The 24,526-nt window shown below is 39.7% G+C and overlaps 1 protein-coding gene and 1 non-coding gene across 2 annotated transcripts in view; both read left to right on the top strand.

Annotated features, from left to right (window-relative positions):
- Nucleotides 1-14,114: 14,114 nt before the first annotated feature.
- The window catches only part of LOC108428478 (transmembrane channel-like protein 3), a 40,661-nt gene continuing 30,249 nt past the window's right edge, over nucleotides 14,115-24,526 (top strand). Inside the window, exons 1-5 of the mRNA XM_037545207.1 lie at nucleotides 14,115-14,282; nucleotides 15,624-15,770; nucleotides 18,647-18,722; nucleotides 21,532-21,613; nucleotides 24,155-24,261. Of these exons, the coding sequence (XP_037401104.1) occupies nucleotides 14,167-14,282; nucleotides 15,624-15,770; nucleotides 18,647-18,722; nucleotides 21,532-21,613; nucleotides 24,155-24,261 (528 nt within the window). The 5' untranslated portion in view covers nucleotides 14,115-14,166. The remainder of the gene's footprint in view (nucleotides 14,283-15,623; nucleotides 15,771-18,646; nucleotides 18,723-21,531; nucleotides 21,614-24,154; nucleotides 24,262-24,526) is intronic.
- Nucleotides 22,137-22,210, top strand: trnat-agu. Its single transcript has one exon. It is a non-coding gene; the product is annotated as a tRNA-Thr (tRNA).

The raw sequence follows: 24,526 nt of genomic DNA, 5'->3' as shown, positions 1-24,526 counted from the left end.
TTCATGTCTGCTTGCTGCAAACGTGGGCTGCTCTGAGTCTGGAGCAAAGAGAGACTAATCATCACTTCATACCGAACGCTCACATCAGCTCCATCTCCGTCTTCCTCAGCGTTCAGACGGAATGCTTAATTCTTTATTACAGCGCTGCATAACTGACATGATTAAAATGCATTAATGTGTGATAATTCATGCACAAACAGTCTTCACTGCATGCTCAGTCTATACTGACACAACATAGACGTGAACATCAAACTGAGAACTGGGTGATTTCATCAGTCTGATCTGCATATTCAAAGCAAGTAATAATTTGATATTGCTGATGTCACTTATCCATTATCCACCTTATTCAGCTCCATACTAGAATGTCAAGCTTTTTTTGCCCACATCAGTGGTCAGTTTCTGACCACAGAGCTAGATATTTTTGGGTGATGAACCACTCTGAACTTACCAGTGGCACTGACTGACATAATAAAGTGTGCAGCAACAGATGGATGACAGCCTGTAACTGTATTCCTATAAAGTGGACCTACAAGGTAGGCGTTCCTAATAAAGTGGCCAGCCATTGGAAGTACAAGTTAGGTGTTTCTTATAAAGTGGCCAGTGAATGGAAGCATAAGGCAGGTGTTTCTATTAAAGTGGCCAGTTAGTGAAAGCACAAGGTAGGTGTTTCTAATAAAGTGGCCAGTCAGTGGAAGCACAAGATAGGTGTTTCTTATAAAGTGGCCAGTGAATGGAAGCATAAGGCAGGTGTTTCTGATAAAGTGGCCAGTTAGTGAAAGCATAAGGTGGGCATTTCTAATCATCCAGGTCTGCTTTTTTTCCGACGTCTGCCTTTAGTTCCACTAGATGGCAGTGCATCATAAGATTAAACACTAGGCTCAGAAAAGTATTCAACATTACTGAGGTAATCAACAATTACTAGCTCAGAAACAAACTAAAACCAGGCATATTTCAAATATATATATATATTTTTTTTCCATGTGATGTGACCAGGGCTATAAAAGCAGCCATTTAGGGTTCAATCAAATACAGTATAATTTAAGTATAAATATAATAAGAATTCCTGCATTTCCGCCCGATGACCGCTGGGATGGGCTCCAATCATCTGCAAATCAGCTACAGAAACAAATCATGTAGTAACTGACTGAACTATATTTGACTGAGGACATTTGGGCCCAACACTAAAAATGCACCAATCAGAACTGAGGAAAACTTCCTAGTAAACCTGTTCTACTTGTATCCTAACTGCGCTATCCACATTGCCCCAGAGAGGATGGGTTCCCCTTCTGAGTCTTGGTCCCTCTTGGTGGTTCTTCCTCTTGCTCTTAAGGAGTTCCTCCTGACACTGTATCCCTCAGTGATGCTCATTAGGCGGCACAAGCTGCTCAGGGACTATGTCTGTTGGAAAAAGCACCATGAAAAGGAAACTGAACTCAAAATATCAATTTAGCCAATGCACTTACATGAATATTAAAATTGCATGTTATTGTGTCTAAGAAAGAATGAAAGAATGACGTAACTGGTGTGGCACTGTTTGGATGAAGAGTGAAGCTCTTCTGAGCTCCTCTTTTCCATAAGAAGCAGAGTTTAATTCAGAACGAGGCAAGAATATAATGGGATTATCTGAATAAGAACCAGGATGTTCAGTTTCGTCCAAGAGTGTAACAATACATGAGTGAGTCACACTGGTACATCCAATAAGTCTAAAGAAAGGACAGAAATTTGGATAGCAAAGTAAACTGTAATCGTATCCCCTGAGTGGCTGGGTCAGATATATTTCAGTCATGTTTCATATGAAAATGCAGCAGACCCCTGATCACCTCCCACTGTTTATTCCAGTACATCTGACGTAGTACACTTTGTTTTCAAGGCAGCAGGTGTACAGGTTTCCCAGCTGGGCTGGGAAAACATTATTATATTAGCTCATCTGCTGCTGCACAGTTTGTGTTGGCCATCCTCTAGTCCTTTACCAGTGGTCACAGGACATTGCCCACAGGACGCTGTTGGCTAGAAATTTTTGATTAGTGGACTTTTCTCAGTCCAGCAGCGACACTGAGATGTTTAAAAACTCCAGCAGCACCAAAGGTACCAAATTGTACCTTCTCTGTGAAGGTCCACGGGCGTCCTGTTCACTGAAGAACAGGGTAACAAAGTATCAGAGAAACAGATGGACTACAGTCACAGTCTGTAACTGTAGAACTACAAAGTGACCCTACAGAGTAAGTGGAGCTGATAAAATGGACAGTGAGCGTAGAAACAAGGAGGCTGTCATAATTTTATGGTTATGGTCATAAGTTATTTAGTACACTCTTAGCAAAAAGGGTTCTTTGGCGTGTAACAATAATGGAACCCTTTTTGGTGTTATACCCTTTTCAAAGAGATTATATTACACACACACACACACACACACACACGCACACGCACACATATATACACTCAATGGCCATTTTATTAGGTACGCCTTCAGAACTGTCTTAATCCTTCGTGGCAGACTTTCAACAAGGTGCTGGAAACGTTCCTCAGAGATTCTGGTTGGTTATTTGAGTTCCTGCTGCCTTTCTATCATCTGGAACCAGTCTGCCCATTCTCCTCTGACCTCTCACATCAACAAGGCATTTTCGTCCACACAACTGACCGCTCACTGGATGTTTCCTCTTTTTCGGACCGTTCTCTGTAAACCCTAGAGATGGTTGTGCGTGAAAATCCCAGCAGATCAGCAGTTTCTGAAATACTCAGACCAGCCCGTCTGGCACCAACAACCACACCACATTCAAAGTCACTTAAATCCCCTTTCTTCCCCGTTCTGTTTTGTTTTTTTTTTTTTTTTTTTTTTTTTTTTTTTTTTTTTTTTTTTATTAAACCTGTCATATCTGGCCATTTTTGCAATCGGAATGGTAATCCGAATGTACTGATGTACCAAACATATTTGTTTTCACAAGAAAAAGCTCTATAGGTTACTAAAGCCTATTCTTGTTAAAGTTTTTATTTTATTTGTTTGGCCAGGCCTGACAGGCAATAAAAAAGAGGACAGGAAAGAAAGAGAAGAAGGGAGGAGAGAGAAAAAAAAAAAAAAAAAAATAATAATAATAATAAATCATAATAATGATAATTAAGTAAGTAAATAAATAAATAGAAAAAAGAAAAAAAAAAATAATAATAATAATAAAAAAGAGAGAAAAAACAAATAAAATAAGTAAATAAACAGACAACTAAATAAAAATAAATAGATAAATAAGTAAGTTAAAAAAAAAAAAAAAAAAAAAGGGGAGGGGAAAAAAACAATTATACAGATATACATACATATACATATTCACATATACATATACATATATACACCCAGACATAATTCTACTATTTGCTGCTACATACATACACATGTTTACATATCTATACATATGCCTCTATACATATACACCCACCCACCACACACAATTCTACTGTTTGCAGCAATGTGTATATGTGTGTATATGCGTTCACGTGTCATGTGTCATGGAATGTGCTCAGCAATGAGGGCAAGAAGCCGCAACCATGCCCCCGTGGTCCAGAGACAGATAGGGAAGGACCCGGGGGACCCGGACCATCCACAGCCCATTAGGAACTCAGGAGACCTGAGGCCACACGCTCCGACGGCCACCGCGTGCACGCCCCAGAGGACGAAGAATGGAGGCCCCAGACAGAGCGCCCACAGACAAAGGGCAAGTGACCGGAGAGCCAGAGGCAATGAGCAGCCCACCCCCCCCGGCAGGCCAACATCCCCAGCATGAGCCGAGCATGCGGCCCCCGAGGGCCCAGGCGCCCGAGACCGGCCGACCCCCGGCAGGACCCCCCCCCCCCATGCCAGAAAGGCCCAAACCACCCTCAGGACACAACCGCCAAGGGAGCAGGGCAGGGACCACGCCACGATGTCCAGTCATGCACCCAGGGACCCACAGGGCACCCATACCCCGGGTGTGGGGCGGAGTCGGCAAGCAGCGGGGAGCGGTGGGGAGGGGTAACTCCTGCCCACCACCATGTACCACAGATGTCCAGGCTCAGCAAGTCATAGACCCAGGCCCAGCTGTCCACACACACATGTTCACATGCACCCACACACACCCACACCCACACTCGCACACACCAGTCACCCACTCATGCATACACACGGAACATACATGGACTCACAGTATCGGCGGGCGGACACCAGCACGGGTCAGCGGTAACCCAGGGAGGCAGCCACCCCGGCCCCGAATGACCGGCCGGTCTCCCCACCAGGCAGGGTGCACCAAACCGGTGTGAGAGGACCTGCCCACCCCCCCCCCCACACACTCAATATGTGTGTGAAATGAAAAGAATGTGTGTGAGCTACAGTGCAATTCTTTCTTCCCCATTCTGATGCTCGGTCTGCACTTCAGCAGGTTGTCTTGACCACCTCTACACGCCTAAATGCAGTGAGTTGTGGCCGTGTGATTGGCTGATTAGCTGTTTGTGTTAACATGCAACTGAACAAGTGAACTGAAGTTTCCAGTGATTGTGTGTGTATATAAACATATATAATATAAGAAGTAACAAGAATTTCTTGGGTCTATATTTTTCCTTGACACCTTTTCTTTTTCCTTGGTATTCAGACACCTTGAGACTTGTTTTATATATATATATATATATATATATATATATATATATATATATATATATATATATATATATATATATATACAGTGGGTTGCAAAAGTATTCCTACCCCTTGAACTTTTCCATATTTTGTCACATTACAACCACAAACATAAATATATTTCACTGGAATTTAATGTGAAAGACCAACACAAAGTGGTATACAATTGTGAAGTGGAAAGAAAATTATACATGAATCAAAACATTTTTTACAAATAAAAAACTAATAAGTGCGACGTGCAAAAGTATTCAGCCCCCCTGAGTCAATACTTTGTGGAGCCACCTTTTGCTGCAATTACAGCTGCAAGTCTTTTAGGGTATGTCTCCACCAGCTTTGCACATCTAGTGACTGAAATTCTTGCCCATTCCTCCTTGCAAAACAGCTCAAGCTCAGTCAGATTGGATGGAGAGCGTTTGTGAACAGCAGTTTTGAGATCTTGCCACAAATTCTCAATTGGGTTTAGGTCTGGACTCTGACTGGGCCATTCTAACACATGAATATTCTTTTTTTTAAACCACTCCATTGTAGCTCTGGCTTTATGTTTAGGGTCGTTGTCCTGCTGGAAGGTGAACCTCCGCCCCAGTCTCAAATCTTTTGCTGACTCCAACAGGTTTTCTTCCAAGATTGCCCTGTATTTGGCTCCATCCATCTTCCCATCAACTTTGACCAACTTCCCGGTCCCTGCTGAAGAGAAGCACCCCCAGAGCATGATGCTGCCACCACCATATTTGACAGTGGGGATGGTGTTTTCAGAGTGATGTGCAGTGTTATTTCTCCGCCACGCATAGCGTTTTGCATTGTGGCCAAAAAGTTCTATTTTGGTCTCGTCTGACCAAAGCACCTTCTTCCACATGTTTGCTGTGTCCTCAACATGGCTTCTGGCAAACTGCAAACGGGACTTCTTATGGTTTTCTTTTAACAATGGCTTTCTCCTTGCCACTCTTCCATAAAGACCACATTTGTGTAGTGCACGACTAATTGTTGTCCTGTGGACAGTTTCCCCCACCTGAGCTGTGGCTCTCTGCATTTCATCCAGAGTCACCATGGGCCTCTTGGCTGCCTCTCTGATCAGTGATCTCCTTGTTCGGCCTGTAAGTTTAGGTGGACGGCCTTGTCTTGGCAGGTTTACTGTGGTGCCATACTCTTTCCATTTCCGGATGATGGATTGAACAGTGCTCCGTGAGATGTTCAAAGCTTGGGAAATCTTTTTATAACCTAAGCCTGCTTTAAACTTCTCCAAAACCATATTCCTAACCTGTCTGGTGTGTTCTTTGGACTTCATGATGCTGTTTGCTCCCCAATATTCTCTTAACCATCATCTGAGGCCGTCACGGAGCAGCTGTATTTGTACTGAGATTAGATTACACACAGGTGGACCCTTTTGAGTCATTAGCAGTCATCAGGCAACTTCTGAATGCAATTGGTTGCACTCAGGGAAAAGGGGGCTGAATACTTTTGCACGTCGCACTTATTAGTTTTTTATTTGTAAAAAATGTTTTGATTCATGTATAATTTTCTTTCCACTTCACAATTGTATACCACTTTGTGTTGGTCTTTCACATTAAATTCCAGTGAAATATATTTATGTTTGTGGTTGTAATGTGACAAAATATGGAAAAGTTCAAGGGGTATGAATACTTTTGCAACCCACTGTATATATTCTTGTTATATATTCTATTATATATTAGGGAATTTTATATCTATAAACGTGATGTGCTGCTAGTCAGATATGGTCTGCATCTGACTGCAGTAAAAAGATGGTAACAGAAAGCTTTTCTGACTGAATACCGTGGAGAGTGATGATGTATTTCAGCCTGTAGGACAGAGAGCAGAAGGAAACATGACTCAGGCCATCAGACTGGAAATTTCCAACAGTGTAACACAATAACCTCATAAATGTCTATTCTCAGCTCTCGGTTTGGGAACAAATGTCTGTCCTCCGAACTTTCATAAACAAGAGAGTGAAGTGGTAAATGCATTTTGTACAGAGGGGGTTCTTTTTTATAAATAAAACCCAGGTGCATAGCGGATACTATGTGGTGTGCACCAGGTGCTATCAGTTGAGCACTAGGTGCTATCAAGTCAGCACTAGATACTATCAAAAAATAATAGACCTTGTTTGTATCTGGCTCTCACTTTTTCATATCTGGTGCTCACCACAAAGTACCTGGTGCTCACCTGATAGTATCCATTGCTCACCTGATCATATCTTATCCGTTGCTCACCACACAGTATCTGGCTCTCACCACATATCTGGTGTTCCTCTGGCAGTATCTGTTGCTCCTCTGAATGTATCTAAAGCTCATCTGGTAGTATTTGGTTCTCACCTGAAAATATCTGATCACCTGATGGTATTCATTGCTCACCTGATTATATCTTTTGCTCACCTGGTAGTATCAGGTGCTCACCACATGGTATCTGTTTCTTACGGAAAATATCTGGTGCTCACCACACAATATCTGGTGCTCACCACACAATATCTGGTGCTCATGTGGCAGTATCTGTTGCTTACCTGATCATATATATTGCTCACTTGGTAGTATGTGCTCACCACATAGTATCTGGTTCTCACTTAATAATATCTGGTGCTCACCTGATGGTGTCTGGTGCTCACCTGATTTTTTACCTAAAAAACCAAAACACATTCATAGTATCATTTACAGTTTTTACTGTCGGGCTGTAAAAATGACAAAGCTGCATGTTTATATCAACTTAAAATGACAAATCTTGCTCCTAATTTAACTGTAATAAGACTTTGGTCTTGTTGAGGTCTAAAGAGATCGAATCCAGTTTGCTCTCAGACTGTGTCATGCAGGGTTTTTGTTCAGTTCAGTCTGGTCCTGATCTGGTGCTTGTTCTCCATGTTCATTTTCCTGATTGGAGCTGCTGTCTAAGACCTCCTGCTGACCTGGAAATATGGTGTGCAGTTATTTAATAGCGGAATCATAAACTCGAGTAGATTGATCAGTGGTTCAGGCTGCATCTCAACAAATCTTCAATATATAGTTTACCTTGAGCGCAGAAAGCTGACAGTGCAGCATCTCTAAAAATGTAAATACATAGGAAGGAGAAAAACAAAGATTTACAAGTGAGCAATAAACCTGATATTCCGCCTAGTTCAGCTTCTTCTTAAATTCAGTTCAAATGTTGGTCTTCCCTGGACAGACTCTACAGTGCTGGTAGGCATTCAGCGCGGCACAGTTGTTAAGCTGCACTCTATATGTTTTAGGAATTCTGAGACCTCTTTGGCAGAACCAGTTTGCAGTGTGGGTTATGCTTCAGTCCGCCTGAGTGGATGAATCTGATGACCATCAAAACAAGGTGAAGGGCGCGTCTTCTGAGCATGTGAATGGATTATTTACTATCCATCCATCCATCCATTTTCTAAGCCGCTTCTCCGTCAGGGTCGCGGGGGGCTGCTGGAGCCTATCCCATCAGTCTTCGGGCAGAAGGCAGGATACACCCTGGACAGGTCGCCAGTCCATCGCAGGGCAGACAGACAGACACAGACAGTCACTCACACACAGGGGCAATTTAGCATGTCCAATTGGCCTGACTGCATGTCTTTGAACTGTGGGAGGAAACCGGAGAACCCAGAGGAAACCCACGCAGACACGGGGAGAACATGCAAACGCCACACAGAGAGGACGCCGGTCGCCCGGCTGGGGAAACGAACCCAGGCCCTCCTCGCTGTGAGGCGACAGCGCTACCCACCACGCCACCGTGCTGCCCTGATTATTTACTATTGTCATCATATTTTCATCAGTGTAATGTTGATTTTGAGCTCAAGACCCAAACATCAAGCTGGACCATCGTTTTGAGCTGTGATGTTAATATGTAAATTATTATTTCAGGCTTACCAGTCTCACCACATTTTAGCCAGTTTTTATTTTCCTCACTCAGTAATGATCGTATATATATATATATATATATATATATATATATATTGCAGCTTTCAAAGCTAAATTACAACAATGACCACACACATATAGGTGGGCTCTGTCTCAGTTAACATCAGTTAAGATGGATCTTCAAGGGTTCTTTGATAAAGGTAATGGATCTATTATGGACTAAGATATCTACAAATAACCATGCCATGCTAAATGACTCTTTGCCTGGTAAAATGTTTTACAGACTGATGGCGAATGTGCTGTAGATAATTCTGTATATGACTTTTTGAAAATGGTTCTATATAGCACCAAAAAGGGTTCTTCTGTTGTTACAATGTCTTGCTAATATACTATAGAAGAATAGAAGAGCTTGTTCTGGTGCTGTATAGAGCTGTTTTCAAAAAGATTCTATATAAAACACGTTCTACATCAATGTGAAGACACATTTCACCATGCAAAGAACTATTTAAGCAAGCAAATGGTTCCTTGAGTGTTCACAGTTGTAAACAAAACCATTGACTTATTGACTTTACTAAAGAACCCTTGAAGAACCAGCTTTGTTAAGAAAATACCAGATTTGTGTTTGTAAGTCGTAGATATTTGATTATGATTTGAGATTGGATGTGTTTACATGCACTTAATAATCTGATAATCCGATTAGTAAGCAGATTTCTGCTTTACAACCAGCCTATAAGCTCACAGAAGAAGACGTGACGTAAACATAATGTAAAATTCAAACTTCATTCCACAGCTTTTGTGGAAAATTGCGGCACTTTACCTGAAAATATGAATCAGAATCAGAATCACTGATTAAACAGTCTCACTTCAATAAACACTTTAATAATTTAAAACAAAGATAAAGAGAAATTTGCAATATATACACGAGATTTAAGCTCTTATGAATATAGTAAAGTGGCGGTGACTGTGATAATAAATATGAAACATCTAGTATAAAGCAGTTCAAATGATTTAAATTATTGTCCCTCTGAGTTATTGCACACACAATTATTATTACACATATGAACAGTTTGGTATTGAGAACATACATCATCTGGAAGATGAAAAATATTTAAATTCTTCATTTTGACAAACAGAAAAAAGTTGGTTTGAGTGTCAATCCAAAAATGTTTTGTTAAACTGCAAAAATCTGATTATGATGAGATCACTGAGTGCATGTAAACACACTCAGTGAAGTTGCTGTTGTGTGTCTTATTTTGTGGACAAAAACAACATGCTTCACATTTTTGTCACGTTTTTTATCAGTTTCTGATCAAAACAAACACAAAAAAATCAGGAAGACACTCTCAGACCAGAATGTAAATCAAATGTTAATCTAATAATGGAAATAAACATATATAGTAAACAAAAACTATGTTACATACAAATAGTGAAGCACTGTGAAGTGAATGCAAAGCAAAATTTCTTGATTTCTAAGAGTTAATGGCATCATTAATGGTGTCATAAGTGTCTTTGGGTCCTTTATCTTAATAGTTACTTCCCACATTGATTTTTTTGTTGAACGCCACTGAGGGGGTCTTCAGGGTCCTCATTCTCGACAGTCTGTAATGTCTTTGAGCCGTCCTTTAGTTGCGAACCCACTTTATTGCAAACTAGATAAAGCTCTGTATTGGATTTACAGAAGGTCATGTCCGCTCCCCCGCTGGATCTTTCACAGCTTCACGATTCAATTTGCCCGGCTTGATTGTGTCTCAGAGTTATAGCAATAGCTGCCGTCCCCACTCATGAGCTCCCTCAGTAACCATAAAGACGGCGATGATGTTCTCCACCGCTCTCCAGAAACAGGATTTCAAATGATGATTCACTACGAGCGACGCTGAATGGAAAGGAGTCTCGTTGGTCCTGTTTTTATGTCCTGTTAACTTTAAAAAATTGATTTTTAGATTTGTAAGTGATTATTTGGATATCATATATTTGCTGCATACTTGAACTTCATCCTTTTGTTTGTTTGTTTTCTTACATCATCAGTTGCCCTTTACACTGAATGAACGTTTAAGGATGAATAGATCAACAAAAAAAGTCCGCAATCATGAAGAATAGTGTTTGTTTACAGTGACAAACACTAATGTTCCAAAGTTTGGGATAATTGTCTTATTAGTAATTATTAGTAATTATTAATCATATAAATATTTTTTACTTTAAAGCGGAATTCCTTCCACCATTCAGTACAAAACATCTGCATAACTAAGTGTTTGAGATGTAAACCGAGAGATTCAGAGCGGTTTGGTGTGAAATGGTTCAGATTTCTTTACAGTGGTGGTGATAGGAACCAGGCGTCGCCATGACTACAACACACATTTGTATGTGTAATGTTGATAATGGGAAAAATAGTGATAAGTCTAAAAAAAGAAGTTTTCTTTCGGGACTATTTCACCTCAGAACACCCATCATGTAACTCTCTCCTATGGATGGATTAAAAAAAAAGTACAGTTTTAACTTGAAACCTTCTCAAACCTATCATAAAAAAAAGTCTCTGACATCATCCAGTGTATGTATAATTATTTCCAGTAGTAACTTGCTGTAAGGGAGCTTTTAGAGGTGGACGCCTGGTTCCTGTCACCACCACTGTGAACAAATCTGACTCTGTAAGTCTTTCTAGAACAGAGTATTTCACACCAAACCACTCTGAGTGACTTTGTTTACATCTCAATCCTTTAATAATGGAGAATTTTATTTTTAATTTTTAAGTCCCCTTTAACTCGAGTCCACTTTGGGATTGAGATTTGATGATACCACTTTACAGCAACGTCAGTGCACTCAAATCAATTGTCCATTATGCAGGTTTGATTTATTTTTATTAAGTTATCTGGTTCAGTGAGACCTGTCCGTTGAGGTTTTACTTTGATTTTTAGACATTGAGGTGAATCCAATATCAGGAAAGCCACTTTTCCCTGGATATTTTTAGACTGACTGTAAATATCACTCACCTCTGTAGTTTCATGCGCAGTTAGACTGCTGTTGGTTGTATGTATATACACTCAGGTTCATAAATATTTGGAAGTTATTATTATTTTAGAGTGACCTGCAAAAATATGAACTTAAACACTCATGGAAATAAAGGTAGGAAACCTGGGACAGTACAGCTCTTGTCACTGGTATGTACTTTTCATGTGGAAAAACCTATTTAAGGTACACAGTTGGAGCCTGAGACCACTGTTGTACCTTTGAGGGAACATTTACACTGTTTTTACCTTGATGAAGGAAAAATGTACCTGCACAGAACCTTTATTTTAAACCGTGAAGTTCAGACTTGTAGCTTTAATTTGAGAATATTTTCATCAAAATCAAGTGAACAGGGTAGGAACAACAACAATTTTTATTCATACATCTGCCTCCCTCCCTTTTGTAGAAGCTACCAAGCATAAATGAAATTTGCAAAAGTACTTTGCCAATTATTTGCCTGAAGTCTGGAACTCGTAGACATCACCACACACTGGGTTTCTTCCTTGATGATGTTCTAACAGGCCTTTATTGCAAGTGTCTTCAGTTCCTGCTTGTTCTTAGGGCACTGAATTGAGGTCAGATGATTGGCTGGGTCACTGCAGAACATTCCACGTCTTGGGTTGCTTTCACAGTATGCTTTGGGTTATTTTCCATCTGCACTGTGAGGTTGCCGTCCAATGAGTTTTGAAGCATCTGAACAGATAATATAACCCTTTAATTCAGAATTTCATCCTGCTGCTTTTGTCTGCACTCATGTCATCAATAAATATGAGGGCATTAGTTCCCTAATGCTGACACCATAAAACTACCTCCACCATGTTGACAGATTTGAAGCAGTTCCTCACCTTCTCCAAACTCTTCTCTTCCCATCCTACCTAAAAATTGAAGCTGGAAGTCTACACTTTAAGCGCATAATCATGATTGAATTTCAGCTCCAATATGTCATGATAGACATCTAAAATAACATTAATTTAATGCCCAAATACTTATAGATGTAAATGTATATCCAAAAATAGACTTTCTACATCAACACTGAAATTCACATATTGTAGAGAACTCTCCAAAATAACTCAATTTTAAACTTTTCCAGCCTGGATCTGCTGCACTTTATTTCACAGGGCGGCAAAATGAGATGGACAGCCGCAGCTGCATATGGCACATTACCATATTATCATGCTGGAGCTTCCCTTTTCTGTTCCTAAAGGGGGGCATTAAGTCTCTCTTTCTTCTACAAAGCAATGTTCTATATTTTCAGTGCACCCTGAGGCCCCCTTACAAAGAAAACTGGACATACTAAACCATGTGGACCTGCTTCAAATTCTTACAACATATTTGAGAGGGGATATGTCCTCTCTTTTTAGACACTTAGATGCACATCTATTGAGTCAATTACTGCAATACAAAAAGAAACCGCAGATAATGAAACATGACTCTATTGTGCATTTACAGTGTTATGCCAAATTAGCAGATGAAGCTACAGATAGAGAAACATGTTCAAGCGATATTCCCCAGCTTTAGTGTTTTGTTATCGCTGTGTACACTCAATGGCCATTTTATTAGAAGCCCTTCTCTTGCAGGTCCACCATCCACCATGCAGTTAGAGACTGTAGCTCACCTGCTGAGGCATAGTTTGTGTTAGCCATCCTCTAGCCCTTCATTACTGGTCAGTTTCTGGCCACAGAGTCAGTTTAGGCTGGGCGTTTCTTGGTGATGGACCACTCCCAAGTTACTAACTTATGATTTATGAATTATTCCATATGTAAAAGAAATTATTCAGTAAATATTATAAATTGCATAGTTACTACAAATTATGTATTAACAATTATGAATTATTAACTAGCAGAACCATTAAGAAATATTCAGCAACTACTATAAGTTATTCGATAAATGAAGTAATCTGTATCTGCTATTAACTAATCATAAAATACTATGAATTAAACGATAACTACTATGAAATATTCAACATCTACTTGGATTTCATGTTACTACAGTGAATAGCTCTGTAATCACTATAAATTATTTGTGATGTTTTATCAACTTTTTAGTAACTACCATTAATCATTCAGCATCTACTACGAATAAAGCAATAACTACTAATAAGTTTTCACCATCAACTATGAATTACTCAGTATCTGTAATGAATTACTGAAGATGCACTATGAGCTATTCAGTAAATACTATTCATATCTGCTATGAATTATTCAGTAAATAGTATCGATTATTATTTAGCAGCTATTATTCAGTAACTACTATGAATCATTCAGTAACTGTCATTAATTATTCAGTATCTGCTATGAATTATTCAGTATCTACCAAATATTTTTCAGTATGTACTATGAATTGTTCAAAATCTACTAAGATTAATAAAATATTGTTTAAAACATGTAATTTTCTATTTAACTTTTAGTTAACATTATAGTGATAATATAATAATGATCTAACTCTGAAACTGGTGAAACTGTATTCCAGCAGTGTGTATATCAGGGAGGCAGCGCCGGCCCTTTAAGAGACTGAAGCAGCTGTGATTGGATTGAGTGCGTTGGCTTAAACTGGCAGAGAGCTCCAAGCAGCCATCCAGTGCAGCATCCAATCACACAGGTAGCATCACACACGCTTACACAGCCTGAGGAACCTTCTACACCCAGAGAGAAGTTTAACTCCAGAGCTATGAGTGATATCACAGAAACAACAGCACTGACCCGACCCTTAATGTCCTCCAAACGGCACAAGAGCATGAGGAAAAGCAGCAGGAGGATTTACTCACCTTACCAGGACAACACAGGGTGAGTTCACTACCTATCCTTAAGTGTAATATTTCCCACATCATTTTCATTGAGATCTTTTGATCATACTAGAAGATCCAACTGCTAATAAACATTTTAACTTGTTTTAAGTAATTTGGTCCACTTTACTGTCAGATGTTCTTGTTTAATGGAAAAACGCTTGACGGATTTAAAATGACCTGCTTAAATAGTAAAATCAATTTACCATACAAGATCACTTTACACGAACGCCTGGAAACAGATTGAATAATCACTCACAACAGTGTCATGATGAGAATATTACATATTGTCATCATCTGAGCAAAACCTTGCATCTCAAGTCAGCACCTCTATAGGAGAAGGACATTCTTATAAGAGAAGTTCATAGAAAGAGACTATTTTCCAAGTCATTTTGGACCATTCTATTTCACCAGTGTTCATGAAATGTTCACATCATGTAAAGGTCAATTGATGTTTGCAAACTATTAAAAAAAATTAAATTCAAAAATTTAAAAAGACAAAAATATTTTTAAAAAATTCAGCAATGAAAAACACTGCCTGCGTTGAAGATGCTTTGCTTTACCACGGCGTCATTACAAGTCACTTTTAGATTTTTATCCTATAAAATTTAAACTCCTTCTTTTCATAGAAACAACATGTTGGGTTTTTTGTATTCTTAAGTGTTCTAAAGTAAATTTCAGCTACTTTCAGCTTCCGTTCTCCTGCTATGGCTCAAATTGTACTTTAAAAAATCTGTTCAATAAAATGGCTTATGCTAATGATATTTTCGATTCAATAAAATAAGCTATTCTCTTTAATAAATAATAAAAAAAGCTACAATTGAGCCTTAAAACATGCAGCATGCAGTAGAGGGAAGGTTTACTGATCTTAACTTCTAGCAAATATATAATTTGTCTGGGGTACCCAAACTTTTGCATACGGCTGTATATGGAGATTGTTGCTTTAGTTCCAGTACATTCGCTCAAACTCGAACCGAATTATACTATAAATATATAGATATATAGAGGCTTATGTGTTATATGTTTAGTTCTTTAATGATCTATAAAGGCAAGGATGTTCAGACTGCAGCCATATACTGTCACAATAATACCAACATTACCACAAACAGCGACAATCAATTTCACTGTTAACAACAGGTCAGCCTTTTATTTGACAGCTTAATACCATGATAACATCCGTGGTCATAAATTAGTGCCATTTTCAGAAATACTTCTTATCAAGGTGGATGTGAATGTGTTATCATGCATTAGAAAGCATTTACATTTGAATAAAAAACTGTAAAGGTTATAAGAAGAAAAGCATCTTTTTTTTTTTCTTTTGGGTGAATATTCTTATTGCCAGACCTTCCGACGATGAGGATAAAGATGAAGAGCGAGTGGATAGTAACGACCCAGAAGAATTGTTCCAGAACATTCAGGTGCAGAAGGAGCTCATCGCCAACATTCGGACGCGGCCGTGGCCAATACGGCGCAAACTCAAAGTCTTAAAGTGAGTCCCTGTTGAGGGTAAATATATCTGGGAAATACTGAAATGATTTATTTTGCATTGCAAAAATAAATCTAAGCATGTTAGATAATCAAGTACGGAGGATTAAGGAAATCCTGTGTTCTAACATGTTGCCTAATTGAGTTGTTCACATATTTGTAAGTATAATTCAAGTCGATTCTATCATTAAGCTTAAATTAGCAATTGCATTGTTGTTATAACAACTAAATCACTATTATACCGTATTAATATGTTGAGATTAGGCTTAGTTCAATTCTTCATTGCAACACTTATTTCATTAGATGCTTTTAAGTGGCGATTGATGCTGACTGAGGGGAAAGTACTGATGCATTGAATATAACAATTAATGTTCTGCGTGGAAGAGCACCAGCCGTATTTCTGACGCGGCACCTGAAGAAGCAGCTGCTCCGTCTGAGTCATTATTTCATTAACTGGGCTGTCGCTTTTTCTGGTTTCCTGAGGTCACATCCTGACTGTAATGTGTATTCCTACATTTAGGTGACTGATGAGGGTACTCACAGGGCAGGGGCACGGAACATCACACAGAAAGCCCCCTCACAGATACAGAGATATACAACAAGCAGTGCTGGATGCTAAAAGATGCAGACCTTTACTTTCAGCTACACCACTAACTCTATAGTGTATAAGCTGTTACAGGATGTCTTACATTAAAGTGCATTCATTCATTCATTCATTCATTCATGCTTTTATTTATTTCTTTTTTTTTCTCTCTTGTATTTCCGACTTTAATTTTGCACGAAGGAAAATTTGTCTTAATTCAAATGTAAATTCATGTCACAAGATTTTATTTCAAGTAATTTTGGATCATTTCTTTTGATCCATTCATTCGTATTGTCATTGCTAAACAGTGTGAAGTGTAGTGTTCTTTCTATTAAAGGGAAACTCCCTCTATCTCTGCATAATTGAGTGTTTGAGATGGAAACAGGGTGATTTAGAGTGGGTTTGGTGTGAAATGGTTCAGATGTCTTTACAGTGGTGGTGATAGGAACCAGGGGTCGCCATGACTACAACATAAATATAGACATTTTATTTACTATCCAGAACCACCAGTGAACCTACGTCTTCTGAGCTTTATAGGGACTGTTTATGAGGAAAAATCTGAAAAAAATATTTTCTTTGGGGAATAAAAAAAAATATTTTAGGCCAAAATAATGTGTCAGACTTTCAGCATTTATTCATGTAATATCTCTCTGTGAGGGAGCTTTAGATGTTGACATCTGGATCCTATCACCACCATTATGAGCAATGGGTCAGACGTGGGCTGGAGGTTAGGGAACTGGGCCTGTGACCGGAGGGTTGCCGGTTCAATCCCCAGCACCGACAGTCCATGACTGAGATGTCCTTGAGCAAGACAATCGCCAATCGCTCCCTGGGTGCTGTGGATAGGGCTGCCCACCGCGCCGGGCAAGTGTGCTCACTGCCCCCTAGTGTGTGTGCATTCACTAGTGTGTATGTGGTGTTTCACTTCATGGATGGGAGGTGGAATTTCCCCAGTTGTGGGATTAAAAAAGTATCATTTAACTTAATTCTGACTCAAAGTTTCTCATGGAGCATTTCACACCAAACCACTGTGAATGACATTGTTTACATCTGATCCATCTGCAGAAATGTTGAAAAATCTGTGGAAGTCCTCTTTAGCTGGTTATAGCCAGGGCAAAGCTGGCAGTACAATTCAAAGCAAAACTGTCTGGATACTTTTGGACATATAGTGCATGACAGTGAGAAAATGTATTACTTACATGTTTATCCAAGAGCATTTTCAAAAAAATTAACAAAATGTATTTAATTTCATATATTTAACGTATTATCTTGCACTCACTGTTGTAACTTGACCACAGATTGATTTTAGTTGCTTCCAGCATTGTTAAATGCTCCTGTCAGTGTCTGCACCATTTTGTTTCATCTCAAGGTCTGTGATATTTAGACCTGGCAATAATAAAAGATGCTGACCAGCCAGCTAGCACTGTAACTTGTCCCTGAGAGGTGACAAGTTTATTGCCAGCCCTAAGCAGAGTGTAAATGCTGTGGTTTTGTGGATGTTACTGAGCTTTGGCCACTCATACCCAGGCTTTAAGTAATCCACCATGCTGTAAATATATTTCAACAAGCCATTCCCATCTGAGCCCTTAATATTCGTTTGCCTTTCCCATTTTTTAACGTCATCGCATTCTCACAGTCCAGATAATGCCATGCTGTAGCGCAGTAATGTGTTTATTGTACATTTGTGGAGAGAGCCAGAATGGGATTTTTACAGGTTTTTAGTTCGTAAACCTCCACTGAGGGAAAACCGAGCTAAAAGCATGCTGCGTATCCCTGAGGAACGCCGACGGTACTGATGTGGCCTGTAAGGCAGTAAAGCTCAGTATTAATGGCTTCATCAGAGCCTACCACTGCAATAAATCCCTGCTAGGATCACAGGGAATAATGTGTTATGGCCCAGACTGCTGATCCTGACCATCTGCATGTGTGTATGTGTATGTGTGTGTGTGTGTGTGTGTGTGTGTGTGTGTGTGTGTGTTTGTGTGTGTGGGGACCAGGTTTATGCCACAATGGGAATAAAAACCTGTTCACACACTCATGTTGTGGGGACTTTTCTTCCTTCTGGGGATCTCAAATTGGTCCCCACAACAAAAAATCATAATGTTTCAAAGTGAGTGGAAGGCTAAGTTTAGGGATACATCAGTAGTAATACTGGCTAAGGTTTGGGTAAGTCTTCAGAAAATGAATGGAAGTCTATGTAATGGCTACACAATTCACAGAACCAGGACATTTCTATAGCATATACGCAATTAAACATGAAAATAAACACATCATATTATGTTGTGTTTGTGTTTCAGGCAGGCGAGAGAGATTGTGTTAAAGTATGAAGGCAGACTGACCAGGACTCGAGGCTACCAGGCTGCAGGGGCAGATGTATGTTTATCACTACAAATTTTTATCCGGGCTCAGTTCAGCTGTAAGTTTTGTTTTCCTGGAACTGCACTCAGCGTCCCTTTTATCAGAAACTCCTCTCTTGTAGCTCTGTCTTGCTAGTGTACAGTTAGAGACTGTAGCTCATCTGTTGATGCCCATTAAATTATACTGGACACTGGCTCTCCAGGACTGGAGCTGTACAACACTGCTCTAGTGCAAAATTACTGTTCAGTTGACCACAGAGCTGACCACAGAGCTGCTTTGTGTCTGTTTTTAGGGGTGGTCCACTCTCAACCTAGCAGTGACACTGACGTGTGTAAAAATACCAGCAGCGGTACAGTGTTTGGGTACACATCCCAGCACCACACACTACCATGCCAGTGTCACTGCTGATGCTGAGAATGGACCACCATCCCAAAAAATACCTAAACAGCAGTGGTCCTGTGGTCAGAAACTGACAAATGGTGGATGCTTTAGAGAGGAATGATAAAAGTGCAGTAAAGGATGGACTAAAGTTTGTATTTATACACCTACATATTGGAGGTATAAGGTGGGTGTTTCTAACAATGTGGCCAGTGAGAGGAAGAACAAAGTAGGTGTTTCTAATAAAGTGGCCAGTGAGAGGAAGAACAAGGTAGGTGTTTCTAATAAAGTGGCCAGTGAGAGGAAGAACAAGGTAGGTGTTTCTAATAAAGTGGCCAGTGAGAGCAAGAACAAGGTAGGTGTTTCTAATAAAGTGGCCAGTGAGAGCAAGAACAAGGTAGGTGTTTCTAATAAAGTGGCCAGTGAGAGGAAGAACAAGGTAGGTGTTTCTAATAAAGTGGCCAGTGAGAGGAAGAACAAGGTAGGTGTTTCTAATAATGTGGCCAGTGAGAGGAAGAACAAGGTATTTCTAAAAAAGAAGTCACAATTATCAACATGCTTTATAAAAATGTATGTGTTGTTGTTGTTGTTGTTGTTGTTAGTAGTAGTACTGAAGCAAGGTGACGATTTTTTTCTAACCCTTCCATCTGCACCACATTAGTGTTTGTAAGCAGAAGAGAAGGTAATTTGTTATGATTTTCATTTGATGAGAAGTTATCGTTGCTCAATCAGTCTTGTTTCGCAGAAAGAAAAACATTTTCACATGACAAATAATATAATATAAATAAATGAATATATAAATACACAACCGCATTTGAATAGAACAGCAAAGCATTGAGTCTTGACACTAACTTTAGTGCTTCTTTCTCCTCTTCTATTTGTTGTCAAACAGCTGGGATAAGGTCCTGCACCTTTTTATGGCTCTCTCTCTCTCTCTCTCTCTCTCTCTCTCTCTCTTTCCTGCTCCATCTCTCTTTTGCTCTGATGCTCCGATGCTGTGCTCAGATTTATAGCCTGGTGTTATGGCCCATTTTAATTAAAATGTTCCAGTGGCATTCGGCAAGGCTACCCAAGCACCATTAAAATTAATTGACTTTTTAGCAAGTGGACCCAATGATGAATTATTAATTATGCTGATAGCTTTATGCTATATTGAAATCAGAAATAAGTCATATTTGTTTTGAGAATGTGTGCTTTTTGTTGTTGTTGTCTTATCCCTGAGATTGAGGCACATCTGCTAAACACATCATGAAATCCATTATAGAATGGTGTGTGTGTGTGTGTGTGTGTGTGTGTGTGTGTGTGTGTGTGTGAGAGAGAGAGATGAAAGAGGAAAAGAAGCTGTATTTTTACCTGATGGCTTTATCTTAAAGGCAGTGTACTGGAGACAATCACACATATTAAAACGATTTATTAAAGGGGAACATCTGCATGTTTCAATCACGTAGATTGAAACAAAGATATTCAGACTGTTTTGATATGAAATTACATTTACATTGCATTTACATTATTGGGCAGATGCTCTTATCCAGAGCAACTTACAATTTGATCGTTTTACACAGGTAGGGGAAGGAGTAGTGGTAGGAGTCTTGCCCAAGGACTCGTATTGGTATAGTGCAGGGTGCTTCGCCAGTCTACAGTGTAGTAGAGGTATTACCCACTACATTATACCAACCACCAATCATAGATTTACTTAGAATTTCTATACAGTGGTAGTGATGGGTATGAGGGGTCACCATGTCCACAACACAAATATAGCCATTTTATTTACATGTGAATCTCCACGTGTCTTCTGGTGATTTGCATACAATATTGATAATAATTAAATAAATAATAATTAAATAATTAAAATAATGCTACAAAAACAAATACTTGGTAACTAACTGGATGATTATACTACAGTATTAGGGTGAACTGCTCGCAGTCTTGAATCTGTCTTAGTAAAAGTATTAATAATCAAAGTTAGTTACCAGCTATTGCCTTGATAAGGTTTAGTAAGGGCACAGTAATGGGCTCATATCATATTGTGCAAACAATTGTAATGCATAATTCATAAATGCTTAATTTAGTCTGGTAATTGCTTAATAAGTAATAATAAGCAGGTAGTTTATTACCAGCTTCTGACCTGAAAGTAGAAGTGTTACATTATAATGTCCTTCTATACTTAAAATCTGAGATTTATTTTGGCCCTAAAACAACCTGCATTTACCTGATAACCATCAAACAATGTCTCAGGTGTCAGGCAGTGCACTCATAACCATTTCATGTGTTAACTTTCTGTGAGGGGGGATTTTAGACGTGAACGTCTGGTTCCTATCACCACCACGTCGGTGAATGTCACACTAAACCGCTCTGAACGACACATTTTAATCATTTAATTATGCAGAAACCTTGAAAACGTAATAAGATCCCTCCTTAAATCTTGTATGCTTTGTTGCATTCGCAGCTGCTAAAGAAGATTTCGAGAGTTCTATACAATATACTGGTGCTATTCATCCCCTGGGAAGTGAGGATTAAAAAGATTGAAAGTAAGTTCATTTTACTGTACATTTTATTCCATTATTGCCTTATTGTGCCAAGAGAAAGCATGGAAAACTTAAACGAGCCATAGAATGCACTTATTCAGCATTTTAATTAGTTCTCTGGTGTCTACGCAGAGGGTATGTGACTTTGGGGTGGGGGGGGGGGGGGGAGTAAATGAAGCTGTTCTTTTGTCGGGGCACTCATGAATAATCCGATGAGCTTTGCTTTGATTGGCTGGTTTACAGCAAGGCACCACGGTGGCTCACACAGCAGCAACATGTCGAAATAGACACAGGCAGGAGAATGAAATGAACCTCTGTATAAATGAGCTAATTCATCGCGCTACTAAGTTAACTATGCTAGTCATTTGGAGCTTGCGAGTAGCTAATGTCATCTACACTAGCTATTCACTTTCAATCTTTACAACAGCACAAAGTTCATTAAAGTTGTGAACTCACGATGAAGCTTTCAGTTATAAAATGCTGCTGTTGGTGTTGTATTGCTAGAAAAGGTGGAACCAGCCCATTTGGCGCTGTGGCTTAGTTGGTCGAAGCGCCTGTCTAGTAAACAGGAGATCCTGGTTTCGAATCCCAGCGGTGCCTCGTGTTTATAGTAAACGTTTAGGGCAGTCGTGGGCTGGAGGTCAGGGATCCAGCCTCGTGACCAGAAGGTTGCCGGTTCGATCCCCAGAGCCGACAGCACAAGACTGAGGTGTCCTTGAGCAAGACACCTAACCCCCAACTGCTCTCCAGGCACTGTGGATTGGGCTGCCCACCGCTCCGGGCAGGTGTGCTTACTGCCCCCTAGTGTGTGTGTGCTCACTAGAGTGTATGTGGTGTTTCACTTCACAGATGGGTTAAATGCAGAGGTGAAATTTCCCTGTTGTGGGACTAATAAGGGTCACTTAATCTTTGTTGCTTCAGACTTTTCAGGGTCAAACACTGAGTGAAGCTGCTTGATATTGTCCAATATTTGAGAAACTAGATTGAATCATGCGAACTAGCAATTATGAATTAAAGCTGTCCAGGATCCTGTAAAAGTTGTGGCAGCTGAAGCTGGCTTCCTATTTGCCAGGTTGTTTTGCTAATTTTCCATTCCACCTTAAATGGTGCCAGAGTTCCATTCTGGCACCTGTACAAGCTGTAGTATTTAAGGTGGAACGGAACATTTGATTAAAAAGCTGGTGAACAGGAAGCCGACTTCAGCTTCTTGATGAACAACAGCCATGCCCGTTGACAGTTCAGTTCCTTGGAAATTTGAGGAGACAAGAGTGTTTGAGGTTCAGGTTTATATCAGTTCCATGTACTGAACTCTATTCAGTCACGCCAATGTAAATACAGTTTCCCATTCTATGGCACCTTTTATAATAGCATCCAAGCTCTACCCATAAACGTGCCTTTTCATAGCTACTGTTGTGAGATTTGGAACTTTTTACAGAATACTGGCAAAAATTAAATTCAACCTAATAAGAAACTGTAGTGCACAAACTCACTGTATAAAATGTTTTTGCCATAATGTCATTATATGAATAAAATGCCATATACACATCCCTAGGAGTACGTTTAGCCATGCTACAGAAACTATAAATGTAAACTAATGCCAGCAGCCTCTTTCTGCAGACCATAGTGACTTTTCCACTTTTATAGTTAATATAATCTAATATTTTTTACCTATAACTGAACTAGGACACTTTGAAATGTTTTGCCTCCGTGTTGAGCTGCGAGTGAGCAATGAGGGGCGAGAAGGAAGGGGTGGAAAACAACTGACTCAACAAACAAACAGCACTTATAAAAACACTTGAAAATACGTATAGATATTGACCTGCTTGCTCATTTACAGAGATGGAAATCATATGGAATTGTAATGAAATGCATTATATTTTTTAAGATTTTTGAAAAAAAGTCTAGTTCAACGGAAAGAGCTGACATTGCATTTTAAGGCTTCTGTGTAGAGGAGTTATCTTAGCAACACCAAAGCAACTGAACCTGATATTTATCTCTAGAAATCCCTGAGTGCATAATAAAAAAAAAACTACATTCAGTCGATTTCAAAATTATGACCTTTCACACAAATAAATCAAGTAATAACAGTAACTTGTCCAACCTCACAAGAGTAGCTATGGAAGAATGCATTTGTGGGCAGCGGTTATCATTTCCTCACTGTGATCTTGGTAAACAGCTGGATTCGGCCAGATGTTTGAGTGTGTGTTATGTATTAAGTTAAATTAGGGTTAGTTAAGTTGATACTTTTTTGATCCCACAACCGGGGAAATTCCACCTCCACATTTAACCCATCCGTGAAGTGAAACACCACACACACACTAGTGAACACACACACTAGGGGGCAGTGAGCACGCTTGCCCGGAGCGGTGGGCAGCTCTATCCACGGCGCCCGGGGAGCAGTTGGGGGTTAGGACACCTCAATCATGGACTGACAGCACTGGGGATCGAACCGACAACCTTCCGGTCACAGGGCCAGATCCCTAACCTCCAGCCCACGACTGCCACCCTCCATTAGGGAGCCAGTATGTTTTGCTGTTTTTGCAGGTCACTTTGGATCTGGTGTGGCCTCTTACTTTATTTTCCTGCGATGGCTTTTCGGCATTAATATCGTCCTCACCATAATGACCGGAGCATTCATCGTTCTGCCTGAGGTTTGTAACTAATCATCTTCAAAGCATACCTCAAAAGTAGTCGCTCAGCCAAGAGATCGCTCAGTAGTTTACTTATGTTTTAGCATTGTACCTTTGAGGCTAATACAGCTAACAAGTAATGGAAGCAACAGAAGTATGGACAAAATTCAGTCTTCATTGTGGGCACTGCTACTGTTTTTAGCTATGTGACGTACTTTAGTCCATTTTTATAGGTAACAGTATGCTATACAGTGTCAAACACCAACTCTATTAGGAGATTACAGGG

This window comes from Pygocentrus nattereri, chromosome 15, assembly GCF_015220715.1.
Source record: "Pygocentrus nattereri isolate fPygNat1 chromosome 15, fPygNat1.pri, whole genome shotgun sequence".
Lineage (NCBI taxonomy): Eukaryota > Metazoa > Chordata > Actinopteri > Characiformes > Serrasalmidae > Pygocentrus > Pygocentrus nattereri.
The sequence above is the reverse complement of the archived record's forward strand: the minus strand, read 5'-3'. Positions and strand labels throughout refer to the sequence as shown.